At 30.5% G+C, this 26,256-nt stretch overlaps 1 protein-coding gene across 1 annotated transcript in view; it reads right to left on the bottom strand.

Moving 5' to 3' along the window:
• The window catches only part of LOC134725054 (lysosomal alpha-mannosidase-like), a 38,427-nt gene extending 12,597 nt beyond the window's left edge, over window positions 1-25,830 (bottom strand). The window contains exons 1-17 of the mRNA XM_063588553.1: window positions 25,703-25,830; window positions 24,430-24,532; window positions 21,519-21,692; window positions 20,784-20,977; window positions 19,228-19,336; window positions 17,134-17,231; window positions 15,987-16,058; window positions 15,577-15,693; window positions 14,826-15,029; window positions 14,061-14,133; window positions 13,549-13,588; window positions 13,009-13,078; window positions 11,278-11,397; window positions 9,042-9,158; window positions 8,027-8,153; window positions 2,491-2,561; window positions 1,364-1,597 (exon numbers count right to left, since the gene is read on the bottom strand). Of these exons, the coding sequence (XP_063444623.1) occupies window positions 1,364-1,597; window positions 2,491-2,561; window positions 8,027-8,153; window positions 9,042-9,158; window positions 11,278-11,397; window positions 13,009-13,078; window positions 13,549-13,588; window positions 14,061-14,133; window positions 14,826-15,029; window positions 15,577-15,693; window positions 15,987-16,058; window positions 17,134-17,231; window positions 19,228-19,336; window positions 20,784-20,977; window positions 21,519-21,692; window positions 24,430-24,532; window positions 25,703-25,792 (2,013 nt within the window). The 5' untranslated portion in view covers window positions 25,793-25,830. The remainder of the gene's footprint in view (window positions 1-1,363; window positions 1,598-2,490; window positions 2,562-8,026; window positions 8,154-9,041; window positions 9,159-11,277; window positions 11,398-13,008; window positions 13,079-13,548; window positions 13,589-14,060; window positions 14,134-14,825; window positions 15,030-15,576; window positions 15,694-15,986; window positions 16,059-17,133; window positions 17,232-19,227; window positions 19,337-20,783; window positions 20,978-21,518; window positions 21,693-24,429; window positions 24,533-25,702) is intronic.
• Between the last annotated feature and the right edge of the window lie 426 nt (window positions 25,831-26,256).

Genomic DNA, 26,256 nt, shown 5'->3' with positions numbered 1-26,256 from the left:
TATCAAATATTTTTATTTGCAAACTGTACTTACATCAGATTGACTACTGTGTCACACTTTTTCAATACTATACTATCTGATATTTTTTGTATGAAATTTGATATTTTTAATTTATATCTGAAATAGAAAATCAATCATCAGAATTGGATTGCAAGATCATTTTGAATATTGTAAATTAAGAAATTATTACGATGTCTTTATTATTGCAAGAAAAAAAAAAACAACAAGGTTATAATCATAATAATTACATCTTGCTTTCGATTTTTTTTGCATATGAATTTAAAAACAGGATTTTTCTCAATATCGCAATGATTAAAATCGCCTTTTAGTCAAAAATGAAAAAAATATTAATAATAAATGCACACAATGATTTCCAAATTTACAGTATACAGTACCTGCTTTTAATAAATAAGAACTCTTATCTAGTAAAGGGCTGGAATCTTTAACTGTTTTTAAATCAATTATTCAAAGCTTTAAAGTAGGATTCTTAGAAAACATTATTTGTAACATTCATTGTGATTAGACAATGACATAAAATTCAGAACACTAATTCCATGATGTCTGAAATTGTGCATGAAAGTGTACAAGTGTGTATGATTTTATATTATGAATGATATAGAGGTATTGTCTCCAAGTTGCATTAGAACCAAGATAACAGTACATATATTGTATTTTAAGATTTTTGGACATCCTTTTTTCATTTTATACCTGAAAATCTTTTTGAACACAAAACTGTTGGCTCCTTAGATTTTTTCCAGAAGGAGTTTGGTTGTATTACCTGTTACATGATATTTTATCTTGTTTGTTGTTTACTATATATGCAATGTATACTTAAAAACATAATATATACATATTTATGTTTATGACCCCCTAATTCTGAATGTATACATCCCAAGATAGGAGCATTTCAATTAGTTGTTGTTTATTGTTGCTTGATATCATATTTGTTTATTGTTTTGTTATAGTAATCAGGTCATTAGAATTCTAATTTAAATTTATTTTCATTTTTCACTGCAGGGCAGCTATGAGGTATAAGTTCTGCTCAATGTTAAAGGTGTGCAGTAACATATAGTTGCTTTCTTCTCTGTTATTTTGTCTCTGGTAGAGAGCTGTCTCATTCACAATCATACCACATCTTCTTATTTTCATACTGTAAATTCAGAAATTATTACAAAGTTTTTATTATTGCCAAAAATGCGATATGGTTGTAATCCTAATAATTTAAACTTGTATTTTGGATTTTGTTCATTCAAATAAAGCAGCATTATCCTCAGTATCACAAAATAATAATTGCATTTTGATCTCAAATGACAAATTCGCAATAATAAATGTATGCAATAACTTCTGAATTTACAGTACTTACCTCTTTGATAACAGTTGTTTTCTTTAAGTCAGCATGGAAAGACAAAGGTACAGTTTCATTTGGTCTGAATATATAAGCTCCTGATGGCTGAGCATTGAGAGCTGAAGATTTTGAAGATCCTGATACACCTATATAGTACATCAACTCTTGCTTCACTTGTACAGTTACCCGACTGTCTAGATTTGTTATCTGCTTAAGGGCACCAGTTGGCCCATCAAATGTTAAGGAGACATGCTAAAAAAAAATAAAAAAATATGCTTATTCTTTTTCATCATTACACAAACTATATCTTAATCATTATTTGTCATTTAAAAGTCTGAGATCTTTTTATTTGGTTTTATCCAAGATTTTTAGTTCCAGATAAAATGTTTTTATCAAGACTTTTAGTTACAGATAAAATGTTTTATCAAGATTTTTAGTTACAGATAAAATGTTTTTATCAAGATTTTTAGTTACAGAACCATCATTGTTTGAGGTCTAGCTGTTTCTATATAATCACAGATATTATTTTTCTATACTGAAATATTGATTTCTATGTGTGTTCTCCTTGTGTAATTAAAGATTATCGTTGATTATCTAAACGAGATCGATTTTCTCGCTTGAGCTGGTACAGCGAAAGTGAGAAAAGCAATCGAGTTGAGATGACCAATGATAATCTGTTTATCACTATTTTACCTATGACGACGTTGTCAATTTCAATGTCAATTTTGTTAGCAATGCCATGTGGTCTGTTAGTTTCTAGCAATAATTTTTCCATATCAAGCGAGAAGCATGATATGAAAATTATCACAAAAAAAGGATAAAATAGCGATAATGGGTATTATAATAAAGTTGTAAACTGTTAAAAAGACTTTCATTATCCCTTCTTTCCTACTTTACAGCAAATTAAATTTGTGATTTTCAAATTTATTTGATGTAAGTAGGAAAAGGCACAAGTGTTATATACTTGCAACCATTTGTATTCACATTATTTTTCTACACACAAATATTAGAAGGTTAACAGTACATACTCCAGATGATTTTTTTCATTGTGTTCACAAAAATGTCCTAACATCCGTAGTAAAAAAGTTTAAAAGGCTGATAAATATACTACAACACATTGAAATATATACTGCAAAAGTATCTACCTCATTTTTCATCACTAGATCACTGTTTGATTTCATTTTAAATGTCTTTGTGGATTGTTTCTCCCTTGAACCTAGAATAAAACAATTATATCATGGTTATTCTTAAGTTGCAAACTAGAAGCTTGTATAAAATGAAACACTCTTATTGTTCATTGGATTTTGTGGCTCAATTGGACCACATATTCAAATGTTCTATACACTTGTATGCAGACTTCGGCAAAATGATGAAATCATATATCCAATAAATATAATTTTTCCTCCATTCATGAAAACTAATAAATGCATTCCCACAACAATAAAGGAATTTCAATATAATGGTGTGACAGAACAAGTGAATTTAAAACTAATGGCTACTCTTTATTTTCTATTACCATGCAATCTAAAGGATAAGGATGGTGTATTGAACTTATTCAATATATGACTATTTAAATGAGTTAGATAATATTAATGGTTTTAAAATCATATTTATATAAAACATTTGAATTCAGTGTTTATATACTCAAACATAAAAAAAAAACATGATTTGCCAAAAAAATCAATTAATAATACTTTAGAGCTAAAATTAGCACATGTATGTATTGCTGAAAACTCTGTGATCCCTGTCTATGTGTTGTTTGCACTTGGTTAATTTTGTCATTGGGTAGTTGTCATATTGACATATTTGAAACATCTCTTACATATTGTCCGACAAAAAAGTTTTGTTTTTATTCTGCAGACAAGATAAATGATAATACACTTTTCTTGATCTTGACCTTTGATATTGATTGATTGATTGTTCTTTTCTAAATCATAGAGAATAATTATTAAAATGAATGAAGACCGACATAATTTCCCTAAACACTTAAAAAGTATCTTTAATGACAGGATATGATCTACAATATATGTCAATATCAAATATCCTTAAAAACTTATATTACTTATATTTTCCTCATGTCATGGTCTAGACATATATTTTCAAATAATCTGATAATTAACTATAAGGTATGATAACATTAATATTATGTTGATCTTAGAATTAGGAAAAAAGATTTTTTAATTCAAACCTGAAGGTTGTTCTTTAACTTCTAATTTTTCACTAGTTTAGCAAATAATGTTTACTTGAATGTGTCTTCTTATCCAGTTTTTGACCTACTGGACATTTGAAAAAAAGATGTGGTATGATTGCCAATGAGACAACTCTCCACAAGAGACCAAATGACACAGAAATTAACAACTATAGGTCACAGTATGGCCTTCAACAATGAGCAAAGCCCATACTGCATATGAAAGGCCACAAAATGACAATGTCATGAATGTAAAACAATTCAAACAAGAAAACTACAGTTTGAAATAATTTAACACTGTAATAGGATAAGAATTTTACTGGACTGTAAAAAGAGTTTATTAAAGCTGTACTTAGGTGATCTAAGGTAAATCAGGAATTCAAAATTGATACTTTAAGCTGGTAGAGTATAAGTTAAGGATGCAATATAAACTATAAATATTGATAGGGTCATTGAGCTTCTTTTCGAGATATTTGATTATAAAATATGTCGGGAAAAGGCTGACTCAGACTTTTACATTATATTTGCATTGGTATTATTTGGGTCTCAAATCAAAAGAAAGAAAATCAAGAATCTGCTTAAATTTGGTCAAATGACCTTTTATGAGCTATTTTAAGTCTTATGTTAAGATAAATAGCTGTTATGGGGCAAAATATTTTACCTTGTATTGTATGGAAAAATATCAAACATTTGACTCTTATTCCTTAAACCTCACCTAAGTACATCCTTAAAGTCAAGTCACAATACCATTTTTTTCTAACACGGAAAATAATTCATGTTTTATATATACAGGGGCATGATGGGTAAAATCTTTTTGTTTTTCTAATGCAGAAAAAGAAAATGAAGCCATTTCAAGTTTGCAAGTTTCTTATCATTTTTATAATCTGCAACGATCACCTTATCATCAGCAAAGCTGGAACTTTCAAATCAGAACCAACATTCCATTGTGAAAAGTTTTACCAAAAAGGAGAGCTATATGTCGATTGTTCCTGCAGAAATATGACATTTATACCAAATTTACCGTCAAATACAGCTTACCTAAACTTACAACACAATTCAATCAGTGAAATACCAGACAATACCTTTAAGAATATGTATAATCTAAAAGAAATGGATTTATCTTTCAACAAAATAGTATCAATAAATCAACAAGCGTTTTATGGATTAAGCAACCTGAGGCACCTGAAACTTAACAATAATTACTTGAACAGCAATTCATCAATGAGAAGAGAGAGTAATTCATTCGAACATTTGACAAACCTTATGGTACTGGATCTATCGTTCAACAATTTACAGTCGATAAATATTCGAACTTTTACAGGACTTACAAATTTAAAGAATCTTAAACTTGAGCATAATAAACTGAGCTATAAATTGGAACTATTTCCATAAGGAAGTTTCAAACCTTTGAGGTCACTAATAGATATATCTCTTCAGAATAATAACTATCTAACTACACCTACGTTTGCTCTGTTTTCCTTTCCAGATGAAACAATAGCAGACTTAAAAAACTTGGAGGTATTGAAGATAGATGTTAATATACCAGTATTTGAAACAAAAGTTCTTGGTCAGGGTTATCTTTCCCTACATCATTTAACTTCACTCAATTTTAGCAATTGCATTCATCTTCCTTTTCATAATAAGGTATTCAGATATACACCAAATTTAAGATCTCTATATATAAACCATTGTCATAACATGTTGGTGAAATCGGAGGCTTTTTCTAATCTTACAAAGCTTGAAGTTTTTGGGCTTGATCTCGACTGTCAATCAGGATACAAATTTGGACAGACACAAGTTATTGGACTATTCCAAGGCTTGGCTAAAACACCAGTAAAAGTTGTAAAAATGAATAATGTTTTCGACACATCACAAATTTTTCCTTGGAATACAATTTTTAATATCCTGTCAACAACCTCTGTTCATGAACTGATCTTCGCAAATAACAAAGATTTACAAATATCAACTCAAACTCTCTGTCAGCCAGCACCAACAAACCTTCAAATTCTGGATCTAAGTGGTAATATGTTAAGGCAAATAGCTCTAAACCTTACTTATGTTAAGGTTCTGAAATTAAACAGTAATGCACTAGGAGGCTACCTAGGTGAACATCGATACATGACAGCGCCAGATAGTAAACTTGAACATGTAAATCTATCCAACAATTCCATTCACCAACTTAATTTCACTATGTTCCATGGCCAATGGCACCTGCAAGTTATTGATTTAAATTTCAACTTTTTGAAAGCTATACATTTTGATTTGTCTAACTTGACAAAGTTGAAGGTAATAAATCTTAGAAACAATGCAATAAATTTCTTGGATGCAGCATCAATGAGGAATATTGATAATATTCTTAAAAACGACAAAACCAAAATAGATTTCATCAATAACCCCTTACAGTGTACATGTTATACAGTCCCATTTCTGAAGTGGATGATAGCTTACCGCAAACATTTCATCAATTTCAATCAATACAAATGCACTTATGAAAATGGAAGCACTTCAACATTGAATTCATTTGAAAAAGTAATAAAACATCTGCAAGAAGACTGTATTAGCTACACATATTTGATAATTTCTTTATCTTTTGCTATTTTTGGATTTTTCATGGTATTGTTTGGAGGATTTATCTATAGACATAGATGGAAATTACGCTACATTTTCTACACGGCTAAATTGAAATATACATCTATTAAGAACAGTGAGGTTAATTTGAAAGAGTATACTTATGATGCATTTATATCATATTCCGATGAAGACCGAACTTTCGTTACGCAAGACTGTATTCATAATTTGGAACATGAATTCAATTTGAGGCTGTGTATACATCAGCGTGATTTCATACCAGGACAAGATATCACAGATAACATTATTAACGCTATCCGAAACAGTCGAAAGACAATTTGTATAATAACTCGATCTTTTATTGATTCATACTACTGTATGTTTGAATATAATATGGCAAGAATGGAAAGTGTTCATTCTAGGGTAGGCAAAAATATTCTTTTTCTTGTCTTTTACGAGAAACTTTTACCAGAGGAATTACCTTTACTGCTTTATGAACTTATACAGAAACAGTCCTATATAGAATATCCAAATGATGAACATGGAAATGTTATCTTCTGGGACAAAATTAGAGATGCCATAACAACATAAGTAACTGATTTTTAGTTGGTTCTGTGTTTACGATAATGTGGCTTACTGAAGATTGCTGAAAGTTACTGTTAGTTATTAATCTAATCTTGTAATAGTTCTTGTAAAAATATTAATTAAATGCGTTAACAAATAACTCTTATATACTAAGTAATTAATATTGTGGACTCATTATCATTTGTTGGATACCAATTTTCAAGTGTTCAAAGAATTACAAATCTTCTTTAGGAATGTATGCAGACTTTGTCAAAACCATGTAATAATATAATTATTAGGAGGGCCCTCAGGAGTATAACACTATACTGGGGTGGCAGTTTTATTACAGGAAAGGGATAACAAAACAAAAACAAGTTCACAATAGCAATTTAGAAACTGGATCTCAACTGAATGACCGAAATTATTTCTGTTAATAAATAAAATATGTCCTAAATCCCAATTACTCATTTAGGACAAATACTTTCAGTTTAAGACAAGACTGGCAAATATGACCGCTTCAGGATCCTTTAGGTTTTCTTTTATCACTCTCAATACCAACAGAACCTTTCAAGTAATCAAACAATTTGATATAAGAAAACATAAACTGCAACCAAGTTTTAAAGAAAGCTTATAGTAATATCAAAGAACTAAGGTAGCAATACACAGTTAGGAAAAAAACTTAAATTTGACACTTATAACTTTTTAAACACCCTCTTTTCCCTCCTGTCTAACAAAGAAGGCTTTATATGTGTGTTATGCATGTATATACTTATAGAAAGAGAATCTTCCATAGATTTGATTTCTGATGGTCATAAGGGTGAAATACAAGCCCTCTTGGGTGTAACCATGGCAACATCCTGCATTTCTTAGATAAAAAATATAGCAAAAAAGGGGGTGAACATGTCACAAAAGTCTCCAAAATTTGGTCTAAAGGAAAATTTCAATCAATTACAGTGATACCTTTCCTGAATCCATAGGTTTATATCTATCAAGTAGTTAAAAAAAATCATATGCATTTCTGCTCGTTTTTCCATAAAATTGAATTGAAAAGATCCAGCACAAAATCTTTGTTGATAAACACTACAATAATTTATGGACCTATGAACGGTACGGATAGGAAAATACGGACTGTCAATCATATAAATGGCCTATGAAACATGTTAAAAACAATCTAAATGTTCATATAAACCCACTTAAAAGGCTCTATTATTCTTCAATTATCTAAAAATCAATTTTATTGTACAAAAACTTTCATATTTAAAAAAATTACAGGGGCCATAATGCAAAACAAAACTTCTAACTGTGTATTGCTACCTAAGGTAAGGTAGAGTCTATAAATAGGAAATTAAACCTGTATTTACCTGTCATACTAATGAAGTAGGTATTAAATCCCAATGGAGGAAGATCTGCACGGAATACCAGTTCATTCTTTGCAAGGGATCCTTTTCTTTCCGGTATCCTTTTGGTGTCAGCTGATACTTGAATTATCTAATACATTAAATAAAATTTCATAAATAAATAAAAAATTTGTAAGGGTTACACAGAACCCAGTGAAAATGAGGAAAAAATTCAATAAAAATATTCCTCTTCATACAATCTTTTGATTGAAAGAAGCTACTGTCCAAGTTTGTTAAAAATCCAGCATAGTTTATGAATTTAATAAATGCTTTAGAAACTTTAACTGCAGACTTTACTTATATTTAATGTTAACTGGAAGAAAATCTAGGTCCATTTAAAAGTAGAATATGGAAAAAAAGAATTTATTTTTTTACTAAGTTTACTTCTGGATATTATCTTATGATCATAAGCAGGCTTCTGTCCAATTTTGGTACAAACCCAGAATAGTTTAAGAAAGTTATAAAAATTTTAAAAACATTAACCCCAGAGTGAATGTAATGCTTTCCCGCAGAAAAACTATGTCCATTTATAAGTAAAATTTGGAAAAAATGGAATTTTATTTTTACAAAATTTACTTCTGGATACTATCTTATGATCCTAAACAAGATTCTGTCCAAGTTTGGTAGAAATCCAGTAAAGTTTAAGAAAGTTATTAAAATTTCAAAAACTTTAACCACAGGGTGAATATTTGTGGACGCCGCCGCCGCCGACAACACCGACGACGATGGAATGTAGTCTCGCTTAGTCTCGCTTAGTCTCGCTTTTTCGACTAAAGTCGAAGGCTCGACGAAAACCGGGAAAAAATTATTAAATTTCCTCTAGATAATATCTTTTGATGTAAGAACCTTCTGTTCAAGTTTAGTAGAAATCTACGGAAAACAAATGTTGACATTGAAGGTACAGTATAGCTTCTTAGTGAGATATATATTATTAAAGTATTTTCTATCCGAAGCTTTGTTTGTTACATTTAATATTTACCTGAGATAGCAGGTTTTCGCCTTTTGGTCCTCTTATGGTATAATTTGTTCCAACAACAGGCAGTCTGATCCATGAAATAACTGATCGTGCCAAGGGGTTATATACAGTCAAAGTAAACTGAAAAGAGAATAAAAAAAACTCAAAGCATAATATACTGGGGCAAGCATCCGGAAATTTTTTCCCCTAATTTCGGTCATTTTCATACTACTTAAAAGTTGATGCCCCTTTTCAAAAGATGATTGTCAAAATCACATTACTGCATGAGACTCATTATGAGTATGCTCATACTCGATCGTCATGTTTGTAGCATCAACAAACTTGTTTCACTGTTGCATCGCATTTACTTCATGATTTGTCCTACCATTTTCCAAAAATGGATCAAGAGCAATTAAGGGAAGGCAACAGTTCAAAAATAAAATGATTTTAATGACTCAAAACGATAATATTCTCAGTTATCGCTTACGTTTCTTTCGATTCTGAAGTCAAAATTCAAACCGGATGTACTGCGACAATAATAAAACGAACAATTCCGGACTCATATCCGGGATTAGTTTTGTTTATCCAAATCACAGGAAATCATCGGCTTTTAAATATTTTACCTTTAATAGTGTAAGAATATTAATTAAAATAGTTGCACTAGCTTTATTAAGGATGAAATTATTTTAAATTTACGATTTATTGTTTAAATCTGTGGAAGAGAATTTCAAGCATGCGTATTACATAGTAAACAAAGCACGTGTGTTAGAAGTAAAAAAAAAAAATTTTCTACATAAATTAAACCAAGTTTTAATTTAATTTTAAATCATAATTGACAATTGTCTGACCTGTTGAGTAATTAAATAATGAAGCCAGTTGGTATGGAATTTTTATTTCTTTATAATAATAGTTTGGAGCTTGTGATTAATTGCCAGGTGTGAATTAAAAACACAGGTAAAGAGATTAGCAATCATTAGCCAATAGCTCCCCAAGGCATTAATATAGGTATAAGGAGGGCCCTCATGAGTATAACACTTTATTGGAGTGGCAGTTTAATTACAGGAAGTCGATAACAAAACAAAAATATGTTCAAAATGGCGATTTTGAAAGTCGATCTCAACGAAATGACCGAAAATATTACTGTTGAAAAATAAAATTTGACCTAAATCCCACTAAAAAGTTTAGGACATTATAGTTTCAGATTAGGACATGACTGGCAAATAAGACCGTTTCAAAATCACATTACTGCATGAGACTCATTATGAGTATGCTCATACTCGATCGTCATGTTTGTAGCATCAACAAACTTGTTTCACTGTTGCATCGCATTTACTTCATGATTTGTCCTACCATTTTCCAAAAATCACATAGTAAACAAAGCACATGTGTTAGAAGTAAAAAAATATTTTTTTCTACATAAATTAAATTTTAATTTTAAATCATAATTGACAATTGTCTGACCTGTTGAGTAATTAAATAATGAAGCCAGTTGGTATGGAATTTTTATTTCTTTATAATAATAGTTTGGAGCTTGTGATTAATTGCCAGGTGTGAATTAAAAACACAGGTAAAGAGATTAGCAATCATTAGCCAATAGCTCCCCAAGGCATTAATATAGGTATTAGGAGGGCCCTCATGAGTATAACACTTTATTGGAGTGGCAGTTTAATTACAGGAAGTCGATAACAAAACAAAAATATGTTCAAAATGGCGATTTTGAAAGTCGATCTCAACGAAATGACCGAAAATATTACTGTTGAAAAATAAAATTTGACCTAAATCCCACCAAAAAGTTTAGGACATTATAGTTTCAGATTAGGACATGACTGGCAAATAAGACCGTTTCCGGACCCTTGTACTGGGGATTCATAAATATTTGTTGGATATCAATTTTTGTGGATTTTGTGGGTACAACATGTACAATGGAACCACAAATTTAAATATTCAATGAATTACAAAATTTTCTAAAGGAATGTTTTGAAACTTTGCCAAAAGGATGAAATTAAATATCCACAAATATGGAAGTTTTCCTCAAACCATGAAAATTGGTACCCATGAAATTAAATAAATCCACAGTATTCAAAGTCAAATTATCATTTAAGTCTTTATGAATCACTTATAAAAAATCTCTTTTGTAAATATTAAATGAAAAATAACAACAAAGAAATAAGTTAAAAGTTTGCACAACAAGTGCTTGATTGTGAACAGAAAAGTGACATGTTAAACAGCTTAACTATTTTGGGAGTCAAATTAACCATACCTGTTTACTGTTTTCAGTCACATGACATGCACTTATGTTGAGTAGGTTACAAAACAGCTGATTAGGGGCTGGTGTACTTCCTTTCTTATATAACTTTTTCAGGGCATCATTTGCAACTTTCTGTAAAATAACAAACATGTAATAATCTTATAAGTTCTGTTTTTTTCTATCAAAAAAGTTTGTAAAATAAACAGTGTTCTTTAGAATCATATTTGTAGGGATATTTATTTTTGTGTAGATTTCAGTATTCTATATATATATCAGTCTGTGCCAAATACTATTTGAAGAACTAGCCCTTTGGGCTAGTAGAAAAAAATAATTACTAGCCCGAATTTATATGTACTGGACCAAATAAAATCTGTGTCCCCGGTTGGGGATCACGAAGTGATCCAAACCCGCTAGGGGGGTTTGGGGGCATGCCCCCCCCAAGAAAATTTTGGAATATTACATGTAAAATCCTGCATTCTGAGGTTACATTTTTGTATCTGGAAGTGTATATAACTTTTCAAAAATATAGAGTTTTTTCTCCATATAAAATAAAAAATTCTACTAACTACTTTCCATATTTTTTTTCTTCTCAAAACTGTTGACAAGAATTTAAGACATACAAGTAAAATAAATGTATACATGTAGATATAAACCCCTTGCCATCACATTTTGTTTAAATTAATTTCTCATTCAAATTTGACTTTGGAAGTTAAAGAGATCATCCTTTCTGATGCAGACCAAGAAAAGAAAAAAATCAATCAGTTAAAATTTTATTCTTCATGGTTTTTCATATTATTCTTCAATTTTCTGAACAACTCCTGTTCAAATACAAATTTGCCTCCTTTTCCCTGCTCCTTACAGTAGCTACACAACATAAACTAGATTATCGTACTGGAGCCAGGGTCAGGGAGTGAGGGACGACTGTCCGACCAATGGGTTATAAATTCTCTGACCCGTTAATCCTCCTATTTTTTAGCCTCCGTAACTTGGTCGGACTTGCGAGACGGCCTTTTTGATGCCTTTCATGGTCTCGCACTTTCCGACAGTGAAGCCACGTATATCAAGCAATGTTTGTGACCACAATTATGTGTACACTTCCGAAAAGAAAACAAAACTGGTTCCACTTTTTCATAAAATTAACGGTAACCAGTCACTGAAGTCCTCCTAATAACCAACCGTCTAAAACACACAAGATGTCAAGCGGGCAGTTACGAATTAATGTCTCCCGACGCAAAAATGACTTTAATGTTCAATGATTTTATTATCTTCTGTTATGATTATATTTTATTAAGTCTATGCAACATAAAATTAATCAATAATTACCAAAATTTGACATTTTCAAAACACGTGGTTTTGACTGTTTTCGCGCTTTTTTTTTTTTACAATTTTGAACAATCGGTTATTAGGGAGACCGTCAAAACTGGTTTACGGAATTTTTGAAAGGAAGAGAGTATCAGTTTATTAATATCGATTGCGTTGAGTGACATTCTGCGTTAACTTACGGTAACGATTAAAGTGCACACAGATATGCATTAGACCGGTCGGACTATCAGCAGTGTACGTTAACTAGTCCGAGCTTATTTAAACTAGACTCGGGCTTCAGGCTACCGCTTAACGTCGCAGACTGTATATATTCTTTTTGAAGCATTTGCTGTGTCAATATTTTAAAGAAATCAAACAAAATTTTAAAAAGGATATTTCTATTAATGAAATTTGTACATGGCAGTTATAATTAATGTTTACCTGACATTCCATTACACCATTAGCTAATCTTTCTGCATAGTCATAGGCAACAGCTTGCTTCTCTGTACCTCTGTGAAAAAAAGATTGAGATAAAGAATGTAGATAAAATTGAAGCGAAAGATACCAAAGGAACATTCAAACACACAAGGTGAAATTAAACTGACAATGCCATGGCTGAATATTATAATATCAACAAACAATCAATAGTACACAAAAAAAAAACCACCAAAAACTGGGGGTGATCTCAGGTGCTCTGGAAGGATAAGCAGATACATAGGTAGATAATGTTAGCTGATAAGCATCACTTTTGTATTACTTGATTAATTCCTGCATTATTTCACTTGATACTAATACATGTATGATATAAATTTGTTATAGGTTTTTTGCATAAAGAATTCGTCAAAATCCCAAAAAATTAATTGTCCACAAAAATACAATTTTACCATAATTCCAAAATTATGGAATCCAAAATTACTTCTACATAAATACACAATGTTTTCATTTTATTTAAAACAAATTTAATTGAAAAAAGAAACTTACGACACTGCATCATGATGCTGAGCAACACCTAATGCTTCACCTGAAATATGATAAACAAAACTGGTTAAATATTGGTGATCATTGGTCCTTTCTGGTTTGAAAAAAAATCAATGTTTTAGTTGCTGGTGTACGGAGTACTACTTGGCTGTTGGTTTTCATGAAAAAATAAAACATGTAAGCTCAAATTAGGGTTAGCCTTCACGTAATATATCAATTGATTGATATTTTGTGTTTGCTCTATTGGATTCAGTTTTTATTGGTGGAAAGACAGAAAGAATCAACAAACTTCAACATGGATAACAGGCAATCCTAGTCAATTAATATCAGAGTTGTATACTCCTCCCCACAACTGTTTTGTGAAGTCAGAACTTAAAATCTCATTGTTGACAGGTTAGTAATCACTACAGATGAACTTCTAAAATTGGCCATTTGGACCATATATTAAATAATTAGCTAAACTAATGGATAGAACATTGAAAATATAGGGAAAAGTAATGATTTTGTATACTTACGTAAGATGTTTAAATGAAATGTACTATTATCTGTATCTTTTAATTCTGCAAGTCCATCTAACTGTTTACAAACCTTGAAATCAACAAGAAAATTTAATAATAAGAACTGTTAGTTTACTTTTTCAGTGCAAAAGGAAATCAACTTTTAAGTTTCCAATACAAATTGAATAAAGAATAACTTCTTTTAAAGCTTAAAATTATTAATTACAATAAAGAAAAACAACCTGAATTTCATGTTACTTTTCACTTTATATTAAAGAATAAAACCTCACTATAATTTTCAGCTAATTAACCATGATTACCAATATATTTAATTGCAAGAGGTTATTCTAAAATAAGACTGTAAGCCATTTCTATATATCAAAAGTTCACTGATGTAAAAGCAAACTAATAAAAGTAATAATTTCTATTATTGATATTTTGTGCATTTTTCTTTTGATCTTTTTTGTGATAATTTTTCATATCATGCTACTCGATTGAGATGGGAAATTATTGCTAGAAACTAAGCAGGCATGTGGCGTTGCTAACGAAATTGACAACGTCGTCATGGGTTAAATAGCGATAAACAGATTATCATTAGTCTTCTCAACTTTATTGCGTTCTTGATTTCGCCGTACCAGCTCAAATGAGAAAATCAATTTCGTTGAGATGATCAATGACAATCTATAAATATAAATTAGTCAACAATAAATCTGATATTTGTTCTTCTAGGATATTCTGTTATATACCTTTTGAAATAACATTTCATTTCATTTTAAAACATACCTGTAAGAAATTATTAGTTTGTCTGACAAAGCCCTTCAGGGTTGGCCTACTGGTAAAGTACCCTGTCCAGAAACTGTGTGGTCTGTGTGCATATGGAAAGAAATCATCTTGTTTGGTGGTCCATGTCTTGCTGGCATTATTTAAACTCTGAAGATAACAGGATGGTGTGGAGTAGAAAGCATTCACTTTACTTCCATTGACTTGCTGAAAATATATTATTCTTATATCATAAAATCATAAAATTATTTAATTACACAGTGTACGAAGAGGAGCTTCATACTTTTTTATGCAGGAAATTCTTGGATTTTTTAAGAAACATTTCTATATTTCAAGAATGATATCAAAATACAAAAATACAGAAGTTGCTATTGACTGTAAGACATTCAATTTGGGAAAAGTACCTTAGTGCTTTAATCAGAAACAAGCATATCAATGATTTGATCTAAATTCAATGTTGAATTAAAAAAGGCCTATAACTTGATATTCTAAAACATGCTTCTGAATATGCGAAAATTATGGGTTTGTTCTTTGCATATTACACTTTTTTTTCTTTAGTTTGTTTCAACATATTTCTGTTCCATGTTTAATCAAATTGTAAATGCATGCACCATCATAAAATTACTGCAGGAATTAAAGCACAAATTGGTAAAAAGATAGGGAATTATAATAATCGGTGGTGCCCAAATTTTAATTGTTTTAGCAAATTTAGGTATCAGTTCAAAGATATTTTTTTTATATCAAACTGACTTACCCTCTGATTGACATATTTGATGAGTTTGTCCATATTTTTGAACCATGTATGGGCATTCTGGTAATTAAAATCACTTCCCATTGTCATGATTATGTTGTTAGTGGCATAATGAGAAGCCTACAAAAAATAAATGAAACGTGTATGACACAACTTATACATGTGTATGTTACAGGACAATTAAAAAATGTAAAATTACCGGGGTACTTTCTTTTTAAATAGTGTTTCTTGGCAAATATCAATATCTGACAAAATATTTATATAAAATACCTTTTTTCTCAATAATTTCTGTAACTATACATTTTTGCTTTCATTTGCTGAATTGCTGTAAAAACTGTTATATGCAATTCAAGAACAAAACATAACCAGTGATTGGAACTGGAGATAAAGGCATTTGATTTTTAGATTGTTACCTGTAACTGAGCATATCTTATGAACTGTGTAGTTTTCTGGTCAACATTGTAATCATGCAATCTGTCATCATCCTGAAATAAAATTATCTTATTTTTATTGATGTCCTGGTTTATCTGAAGTTATACTTTTTGTTCATTTGGGAATCATAATTATATGACTTCAGCAAAAAGTTTGAGGAATTCTGAACAATTTATAAATATTTCTAATTGGTAGTAGTGAATCCTTTAATCAATATCAAATTGCCTAAATATATTAATATGGAAACAGAATATAACTACAGTATCAGAGAATATACACATGAAAACATTTCCTTATTCCATATTTCATAAAAACATTCAATTTCCCACATGTTTTTATTGTGCAAACCACTATTTTTGTTTTATTATAAATTAAGCTATTAATTTTGACATTTGAATTTTTCAAATTCATGCCAGTGCCGTTTATAGCTAATGTACAAATTTTTTTTCTTCTCATTGTTGAAGACTGTACAGTAACCTATAATTGCTAATATCCACTTCTGATAAAATTTTGTTGGATGTTTGTCTCATTTGCAATCATAATTACATCTCCTTATTTTTTCATAGGTATGCCAATATCAAGATACTGAGAACATATGTTGTGCTGTAATACATGATCCGAGGACACAGATATCATCCTTTCATTTTCAATATCTACAAATAAAGTCCCTAGTGTGGGCATTTTATAGCTCACAAATTTTTTTCATACACATTCCAATATTATTTGATTAAATTCATTGCGAAAAATAGTAAGAAGACCGATGAAATTACATGTAAAAAAGAATTATTTTAGGGCATGAATTTTAAAGGTAAAAAAGTGAATTAAGCCAGGTTGAAAAGGAAACAATTAGTATGTCTGAAGCTGTCAAACTGAATTGCAGACCCCATAACATAAAATTATCCATATTTGAGTTACAGCCAATAGACTTTTCTATAATTTTGATATAATTTGTCCCAAAAAAGTATATTACATTGTAAAATCTTTTTTGTATATTAAAGACATGCAATTTTTTCAATTAAGAAATGCACCATGAAATAACTTTGTTCTTGGGCCGCATGCTGTCAACAGAGCGTCAAAAAGAAGCAAATCCATTCTACATGTGCTTGTGAAATATAAAACCTAACATACCTGAATAGGATCATCATTACAGTTGATATCAAAACAGAAACCTGGTGGTGGACTATATCCATTAAATAGGACTCCTGTAAATAAATCTGCCTTGGACCCTAAAATAAAAACAGCATATAGACTTTTTAGATATATATGGTAGAAAAACATTTTAAATGATATCCCTAAAAGATGTATTTACAACTTTTTAAAACTTAGTTGTGTTATAAGCTTGACAAATTGTGCACACCTTTGATAAAGGTTATCAGTTTTACACTGTAGTAATTTCTTTGAATTTTGTCTTTATCATACTAACAATTGATTTTGTTGTTCAATAAAGAAAAACATATTCAAATATCTATTGCTATACAGATACGAAAAACTTATATTCCTACATTGCAGATCACATTTATACTTATATTAGGCATTGCATTGCACAAGGTCATGATTTTTCAAGCTATTTATGACAACTTTCCATTGTTGGATATTTGCTAATTAATATTGTTTGAGGGGAAATAATTATTAAAATAAAGTAGGAATGGCTTTCAATTAGCTTCAAGTAACTCTTTGGTCAGTACTTTGAAAGCTTGTATTTAAGTGGTAGCTGTTTACCCTATCTATAACTTGTTTATTATTTTTTGCATAAATTGAATTTTTTTTTAATTTTTTTTTTTTTTTAGGCCACAGTTTTTTAATTTGTTGGTGTACGGATTTTCCCCATGAAAAAGTCGGGTTGGACGGTCAGGAAAAAAAAAGAAAAAAAAAATCTTTCAAGACAGAAAAAAAATGCAAAATAAATATACATTTCACCTTTCTAACAAAATGTTTTTTTATGCTATTTTGTCATCATTTCAAATTTTAGTTCGATGAAATATTCTTGCTCAGCTGTCATAAATATCGCATGACATTGTCTAATGATTTGTCGTAAAAAAGGGGGGTGTTCACAGAAAAAGACGAAATTAAATCATCTTTTCACAAACAAGAAAAACAAATTCGCGTAGCTCTTAATCAATTCCAGAAAACTTGGTGAGTAATGATCTTCAAAAACGAAAACTGATAAAGAAAAAAATGTAAAAAGCGTCGTACGAAAATAAGTTTCAACACACGTGTCAAAAACATAATGGACTCGTCCACAGAAAAAACGAGAATATCGGGTTAATCTAGTGTCATGCATTCCCGTTTTTAATCCAAATGGACGATATTTTTTTTTTATTATCCATGAAACAAGAAAATTCTAAATGACTTGTTGATATTCAGAACTTTTGCTTCAAAGGTGCTTTCCACCTGTCCACATTTGGACAAGTCTATTTCTATGAGATTATGCATCTTACAGACTGATGACAAATAAGGGAAACGAACTTATTGTGTAATGGGTTTTAAACACAGATTTCGTTCCGCAAAATTATTTGCGTAAACGACATTTCAAGGTCAGTTATAATTGATTTGTCTATTTTTAGAAACGTAAACTGGAAGTTTTATTTTTTCACAACAGAGAGTGTTATCAATAATGTTAGTGATTCATGCATTTCATTTCATAAAAAAAGAAGAATTTAATTATTTTTCAGGGATAATGTATTTGTTTGAGTCGGCGGGAATAAAAAAGCATGAAAAGTCAATTTTATTTTTATTCTAGGAATCGGCAAAATCGGGTCGGCGGATCCATAAACCAACAAATTAAAAAATCCTGGCCTTATATTTTCGAATGAGTTAGTGTGTAAGTAATTTTGTGGTATTGCATACATAATTGTGTTTGAAAATAGTTATTTATTCGTAAATATTGCATTAAATATCTAAATTTTCATTAATTAAGTCTTTTATTGGTTAATAAATATATAAACTAATAAAGAATAGAGCAGTGATATTGACTATTGTTTTCCCCAAAAAAAGAAAAGATTATTCAATCATCAAAACAGTCTTCCAATTTGTTGCAACACACTTAAACTGTTAGATTATATCAATTCATTAATTCTGACAACTAGGCAAACTATTAAATAAATATGTTTTTAAAATAGAATTTAGAATATGAAATTGAAAATAAAAATATAGAGGAGAAAAGAAAATGACAATCTGAACTTAAATTTTATGTGGCCAAATCATAGAAAGTTTTAATACTACCTAAATTTTTAGGACTTCCATTCCACATCATTTCCATTGTTTTTGTTTTCTTTCTCTGATCTATATCTTCATAGTCAGCACGTCCGAAAAATAAACCATCAAAGCCCATCTAAAACCAGAGACAAAATGTTCAACATGTGTATTATTATTAATAGCAAAAAGTGCAACATCATCTAGTGTTAATTACATGTATTTTACATTATTGGTCGTCCCACTGTCTACATCACTCTGTTCAGCTCTTAATATTATTCCGTATCATGTCTTTGTGACGTCATATACGATGACCCGGCCTTAATAACTTTGAACCGGATATATCAGCAAAGTCCTAATGTTTGAACCGACCTTAATAACTTTGACCCGAACTTATCAAGTCATCTTTTGTGTACTGGTGAAACAAAGAAAACACTTCTGAAACACGCAAATATAGCCTGATTAATCGATTATCAGATTATCTGCATATTGATATTGTAAAATATCAGCTGCTTGACATTATATGAAGGCTTTTTGATCTCGTTCGCTATGCTCACTCGACAAAAAGCTTCATTTTATGTCTCGCAGCTGATATTTTACGATATCAACATGCTGATAACCTGATAATCGGTACTTATTATACATTGATAAAAAAAAAATAAACAAATGATTGGAAAATATATATTTGTGGAAAATTATGTATCATTTCAATCAGTCAAAATTACCCTTTCCCTCATAAGTGCCCAAAAGTTCTGAAAATTTTAAATATTCATAGAAGATGTGGAGTAGTTTTTAATAAACAAGAATGTGCCAATAGTTTACGGCTGCCCAACTGGCACTATCATTTTCTATGCTCAGTAGTCTGTGGATCGTAAAATTTTCTGATAAGAAAGTAAATGATACAAATATTATCATTATGTTAACATGATGGTAGCATGTTGATAGTAACTGTTTAGAGAACGCTGCATCTCATGTATGAAAATAAAAGACCCATAAAAAAAAAAAATATATGGCAGACACAACGTGGAAGTCAATCACTTATGTAATCTGTGGTGAAATTCAAATGACTTTTTAGGAAACAAATACATGTTATTTGATTTGTATCAAAATCACATTTGAGTAAATACTTATTTCTTTACTTTTTTTTTCATTTCTAAATACTGTAGATAATCATTTACTTAAAATTCATGGATACCAATTTACATATATTACATTGATTAAATACATGTCAGAGTTTGCGAAATCTTTTTTTCCATGGTGATCCTTGAAGAAAATCTGCTGGTCCTCACTATTAATTCTATTGAAAAATACTAAAATTGTGTCAGTCCTATGCAAAATTTTGGTTGTTAAATCCTGAGGACCTCCACTTTTCGAGAACTCTGACATGTAAAAGTATTTTTTCATGTATATATTTGAATTTATGGTTTTGCCTGTGTGTATGCAGTCAGGCCTACAGAAAATGTGTACTTTGTAAGTTTGTTGAACATCTGAATTGGGGGTTTACCTACACACAAGATAATTGGTGTCCCATGAAATATAATGAATCCCCTGTAGCTCAAAGGAAGTCAATCTGTATAATCTTTTACCTGTGCAAATAATGAAGCTTGTTCTCTAGAATGTCCAAAAGGGTCAATCTGCCATGCAACTCGAGGTCTACCACACTCTCCAAAATTCTGACGTAAAAATTCAAATCCCAGGGCATGCTGGTCTATAATGGCATTGTAGTGAGTGGTAGCTTCATCATTCATACACCAGCCTCCCAGTATGAACTCTAATCTACCTGTGAGATCATTTGAAGTGTTATGAAATATAAGGGTTCAACTTATGGTGATAATTATTTTTATATGAAGGTCTCTTTTCAAACATGAGTGCTATCCTGCAACAACTTTTTCTACTATACAAATATAGTACAAAAAGTGCAACAAACTTATCCTGGATGTTCATAGTCCCCTGGTATTCTGCTTCTTTTGTGAGCCTTCAGTTGTGATCAAATAACTGTATATAACACAGTTCAATTTGAAGATTGAAATTGAAATTTGAAAAGCATTTTTTAAATAATCAAAATTGTTCTGTTTTCTGCAGAAATTTTCAATTCTTATACTGAGCAAAAATCCTTAAAATTTAAAAGTTTAATAAATGCATTTCCATTAATGTTAACCATTGTATTCTATATATTATACACATGCTACACCAATTTAAAGATTTGTGATTTTGAAATGAGAAAATTTTTCAACAAACATGACGTGCATGATGAGAACAATACATAAGTCTGCAGTCATACATGTAATAAATTTGAGACTTCAACCAGTAAATCAACAAACCTGATTTAACAAGTCCTTTGACTGCATGTCTCATAATATCATTTTGTTCATTCAACCATCGTGCAAAAAATGCTATTTCTACATAAATAAATCTCTTTGAGGGGTCTTGTAATAGTTCCTGAACAACAGAATCCAAAATGTATTGCACTCCAGCTCTCTGGATGTTATTTTTTTCTGTAAAAGTAAAATTAATGAGATTCTATTTCTGATAAGAAATACACATGCATTAAATATCATTTCAAACCCTCTGTTCATTACCTATACTTAAATGGTTCATGATTGTATGTAGAATCTCACCTTTCAAAAATTTACATATGGACCATAATTTGGTATTCAGCCTTTGGTTTCTTTTTGTATCCTTTTTTATAAGTTCTAAAATTTTAACTTTTATTTTGTGGGTTGTGTTGGTGTTAAAATAGTATGAATGGAACAATTGAGTTTTTCGAGAAAAAATTAATACATTTTGATTCACCGTTTACGTGACAGGAAACCAAACAGGAAACCAATCTTTATTTTCTTTATTTTGCACAATATAATTCAAAAGGCATAAATAAACACCATTACTAGTGTTACTTGCTTCATGTTAATATTTAAAATCTATTTTCAATGTTATATTAAAGTTTTTTTTAAACGTGACTGGAAACCATAAGAAACTGAAAGCATTTTTTTAGTTTTATTTTATTGCAAAATCTGCTTAAAATAATCTGAACAGTATACCTTTTCTTAAAATCCATCTAAAATGTAACAGCATTATAAAACTCCTAAATATGTGCTTGTTTTGAAAACAATTAGTACAATTCATTCAGAATTTTCCAATTTTCTTCATTGATACAGGATACCATAATCGTTGTATCTTGATGTTTTGGCCAAAAAAATATATTTATATTTGGTTTTGAAATTCCAGTTATATAAAATTTATTCCAAATCATTGGCAATGTAAAATTCTTTAAATCCAGTAAAGAAAAAAACTTTTAACTTGGAATTAAAATCTTTAAAATAGGCACCATGTGATATTTGTGACCTGTACACCATCTACATGGTTTCCACATTTTAACCTACTTTAGTGGGCTAAAATCAATAAAGTACTTCCTTTCAAGTCATGCCTGGTAAAAGTTTACTTTTCCTTTGACAAGTTTATTGCGTTTGGGAAAAGTGTTTGCAGAACCTAAATAAAAAAAATCAATTAAAAATTGTGACAAAGTTACCAACTTTGTACATTCCAAGTGTAACGGTATATTAACATGCATTTTTCATTTAATTATCTTTATTCACCTAAAATATCCAGTAATATTTACTGCTGAAGCAAAATCAATGCAACGAACATCGGCACCATGATAAGCTACGTAATTTCGATTGAATTTTCCAAGGACCCTTTACATCGTTATTGGGAAACGTAGTGTGTTTAAACGTCGGTCAAATCTGAAATCGATTTTGTCAAGTCATTGGGCATTTATTTTCACACAAGATCGTATGTAACATTATGCACATAGGAAAAATAATAGACCCCGGCGCAATCTCTTTGAAAATTGTATTTTCCTTTTTTAAACAAGTCGAAACAAGTCTACAGATTATGTTTGCTAACATCCCGTTGGAAACAAAAACAATGTTTAGAACTAGTATATCGTATGTCCGGCTGTAAGGGCATGATCACATGTTAGTCACATGTTTCACGTATGACCGGAAATGATTAGAACTTAAGGACAAAAACAATTTTAATAAATAACTGGACTTCTGTTTCGTGTGAAATGTAACGCATAAGGATAACGTCATTTTCTTACTTAATTATTACGAAGATCAAAACAAGAATGTAAATCATCTCTGATTTACCTGTTTGAACATCTCGCGAGAGTTCATATTTGCATATTGTTTTTAAGAATTCTATTACAACAAAGCAGATTACATCATCTAAAATTTGCATTACGAAATCGGACACAAAAGTCACGCCACTGTTCTTACATCTGCTACATAAATACTTATAGTTCTCAGCATTTTTTTCTGACTATTCTTATTGGTCGATGTTCTTTGTTATTTGAAAGCAAAACTTACGAATTTGCCGGTGACGATTATCTATAAATCAGTCAGCGTTATGCTCTATGGAAGCAAAAAGTAACGCGAGAAACGACACAAAAATACGGTTGTAGAATCTCTGAAATTTGTATATTTCAATTTTTTTTCTAGGGAAGAGTAGCATACACTTGTATGTTGATAAAAATAATGGCATCTTCAGATGTAGTTACAACTTTTCTTACAGTAATACACAATTTTATCACTTTTCTATAGTTATAGGAAACGAGCCCAATAGCAAATTATGGTCCATATATAGTCTGGTTCTTCCTTTTTATATCTGCATGGAACTTTCAAATTCTGTCAAAATTTCTCAAAACGTTTGCAATTCTTTTTCAATGAAAAGACTTATAAATTCGTTTGGCTATAATGCAATCAATTTGAAGAAAAAATAATATTCTAACAATATTTTCAAACAAAAACTGATCTCATCAATAAGAACAAATCTGATACAATGATACATGTATAATTACTATTTTAATAATTAATTCACAAACTCAAACTAAACATTTTTGAACTTTTCCTAAGAGTTGAAAAGGCAACAAACCAAAATAACAAGTTAACCCTAAACATACTTGGTTTTGTAGGGAGTTCTTTAACCCACTTTATTGTGTCCTAATACCACAACTTTTTATTATTGTTGTAGAAATTTTTCAGCACTTATATATGCCCCTTAATTAAAGTAGATTCGGTTGTACATAAACAAAAACGTTAGAATATTGGTCTTCGGTCAGCTAGTATTTTGAGGTAAACAGAATGACCAAGCAGTGTATGTTTATATGTGATTGTATTTCTTGATCATTTAAATTGTATATGCATGATATGTGGAAATGTATACTATCATTACCTCCATAAAAATACTGGTCAACTGTCTTCAGCCATCCAACATCATCATGTGTGTGAGGTACTAAATGAACATTGAGCATACCATCTTTTCCTTTAGGACAGCTCTACAAAAAGAATAAATCATGTTAAAGGGAAAAATAACACTTAATTGGGTTTTGCAGTGTACTTTTTTACTATCCTACAGAAGATGCCAATTATAAGTAAAGTTGGGAGAGAGGTTTGAAAACTTCATCAAGGTTAAAGTCAAAGTGAACAGTATTGATTGAAATAACCAATATAGTAATAACGGACATGATAGAAAATTTACCATAATTGGTGATTTAAATTTTGAGCGAGAGTGGAAAGAAGAAATCTATTCACTGCAAAATCCAGGTAACCTTTTAGTTTTCCATAAACAATAATGCATTTGTATGATGTACAGTTTCACTGAACTAGTACACATTTGTGTTAAGGGGCTAGCTGAAGCACACCTCCGGCTACACAATTTTTTGCCGTGTTGAATACCCATTGGTGGCCTCAAAATGCTTTCTCCTTTTTGGTTTGGTTTACCATTTGTTTCTCTTTGACCATGTTGACACATTCCCCAATTCCATTTTCGTTTTTATTTGAATTTTATTTTAAAATCAATGACTTATAAGTTATCCTGATCCACATATTTGTCTGTACTCAAAGCAAATTTAAGGTTGAAAAGCAGCCATTTCTTCATGAACTTTAAGATAAGTAAGGGATTTTGAGTTGATGTGTCAATTTCAGTGTTAGAATTAATTAAGGCTTCAGCAGGTGATGTTGTTTGTGGGATCTCCTCCATCTTGAAGATTACAATGGAGCATCCCAGGTACTTAGTCAATGTTTGGCCATGAAGCTTAGGCCAAACAAGTAAGTATGCATGTTTACTGTACCCCCCTACACTCAAGTTTGTTTTAGACCTTTTTTTATTAAGCTGTTAAATTCACAATGTTCACAGTTGCCAGTGGTGATCAAAGATGAGTTCCAACCAGACCCCCCTTTTTTTGGATAATCGATGCATTTGAATGGGAGCATACAGTTGGAACCCCCCTTTTTACTATGAATTATGACCCCCTTTTTCAAATGGTTGTATCCACCCCTGGTTGCTACCATAATGACCCAATAAAAACAAATATAAATTAAAAAAAATCTACCTACCCTTTTCACCATACACAATAAACACATATTTTATGGTTGGCCTTGCAGTTCAATCTATTTTTTTTGTGATTCTTGAAGACTGCACCACATTTTTAAACTCAATTACTTACAGAATAACCACATTTTGAAGCATCAGGACTAGACGATTGGACTGTCATGCAAATTAAAGAAAACAAGATATGTGCGTAACAAGGAAACATTTTAGATGCGTAAAAACACCGGCTGCCGGCTAGTTTTTTTGTTTACATATGTTGCCGAGAGGTTCCGAAGATTGTTAACGGGTTCATTCGCCCTTAGTGTACGTTCGCACTAACATTTTGTATTATCATGAATATTTGCATTGACATGGCTATCGTTTGATCTTTGAAGTTCAAAAAACAAAATATATGTATTTAATGCTGCGCATTAGATTCTCTCGAAAGAAAAATCCACGTTTTCGCGACCATTATTGTTAAAAACATCAAAAGTCACTACGTTCGCGAGGCCAATTTATTGAAGAGTCACCAAAAAGAAAATATAAAAAAATAATTCATATAATGACTTTTATGCGCAAACAAAGTTGCTCTTAATTTTTAGTAAAACTTGGTACGAGTTCATTGATGCAAAAAAATGAAAATTCTTTATTTTTTTTTGGAATTTCTGTTCATTTCTGACCCAAATAATA

Source organism: Mytilus trossulus, chromosome 7, assembly GCF_036588685.1.
Source record: "Mytilus trossulus isolate FHL-02 chromosome 7, PNRI_Mtr1.1.1.hap1, whole genome shotgun sequence".
Lineage (NCBI taxonomy): Eukaryota > Metazoa > Mollusca > Bivalvia > Mytilida > Mytilidae > Mytilus > Mytilus trossulus.
This window is presented reverse-complemented; position numbering and strand designations above follow the sequence as displayed.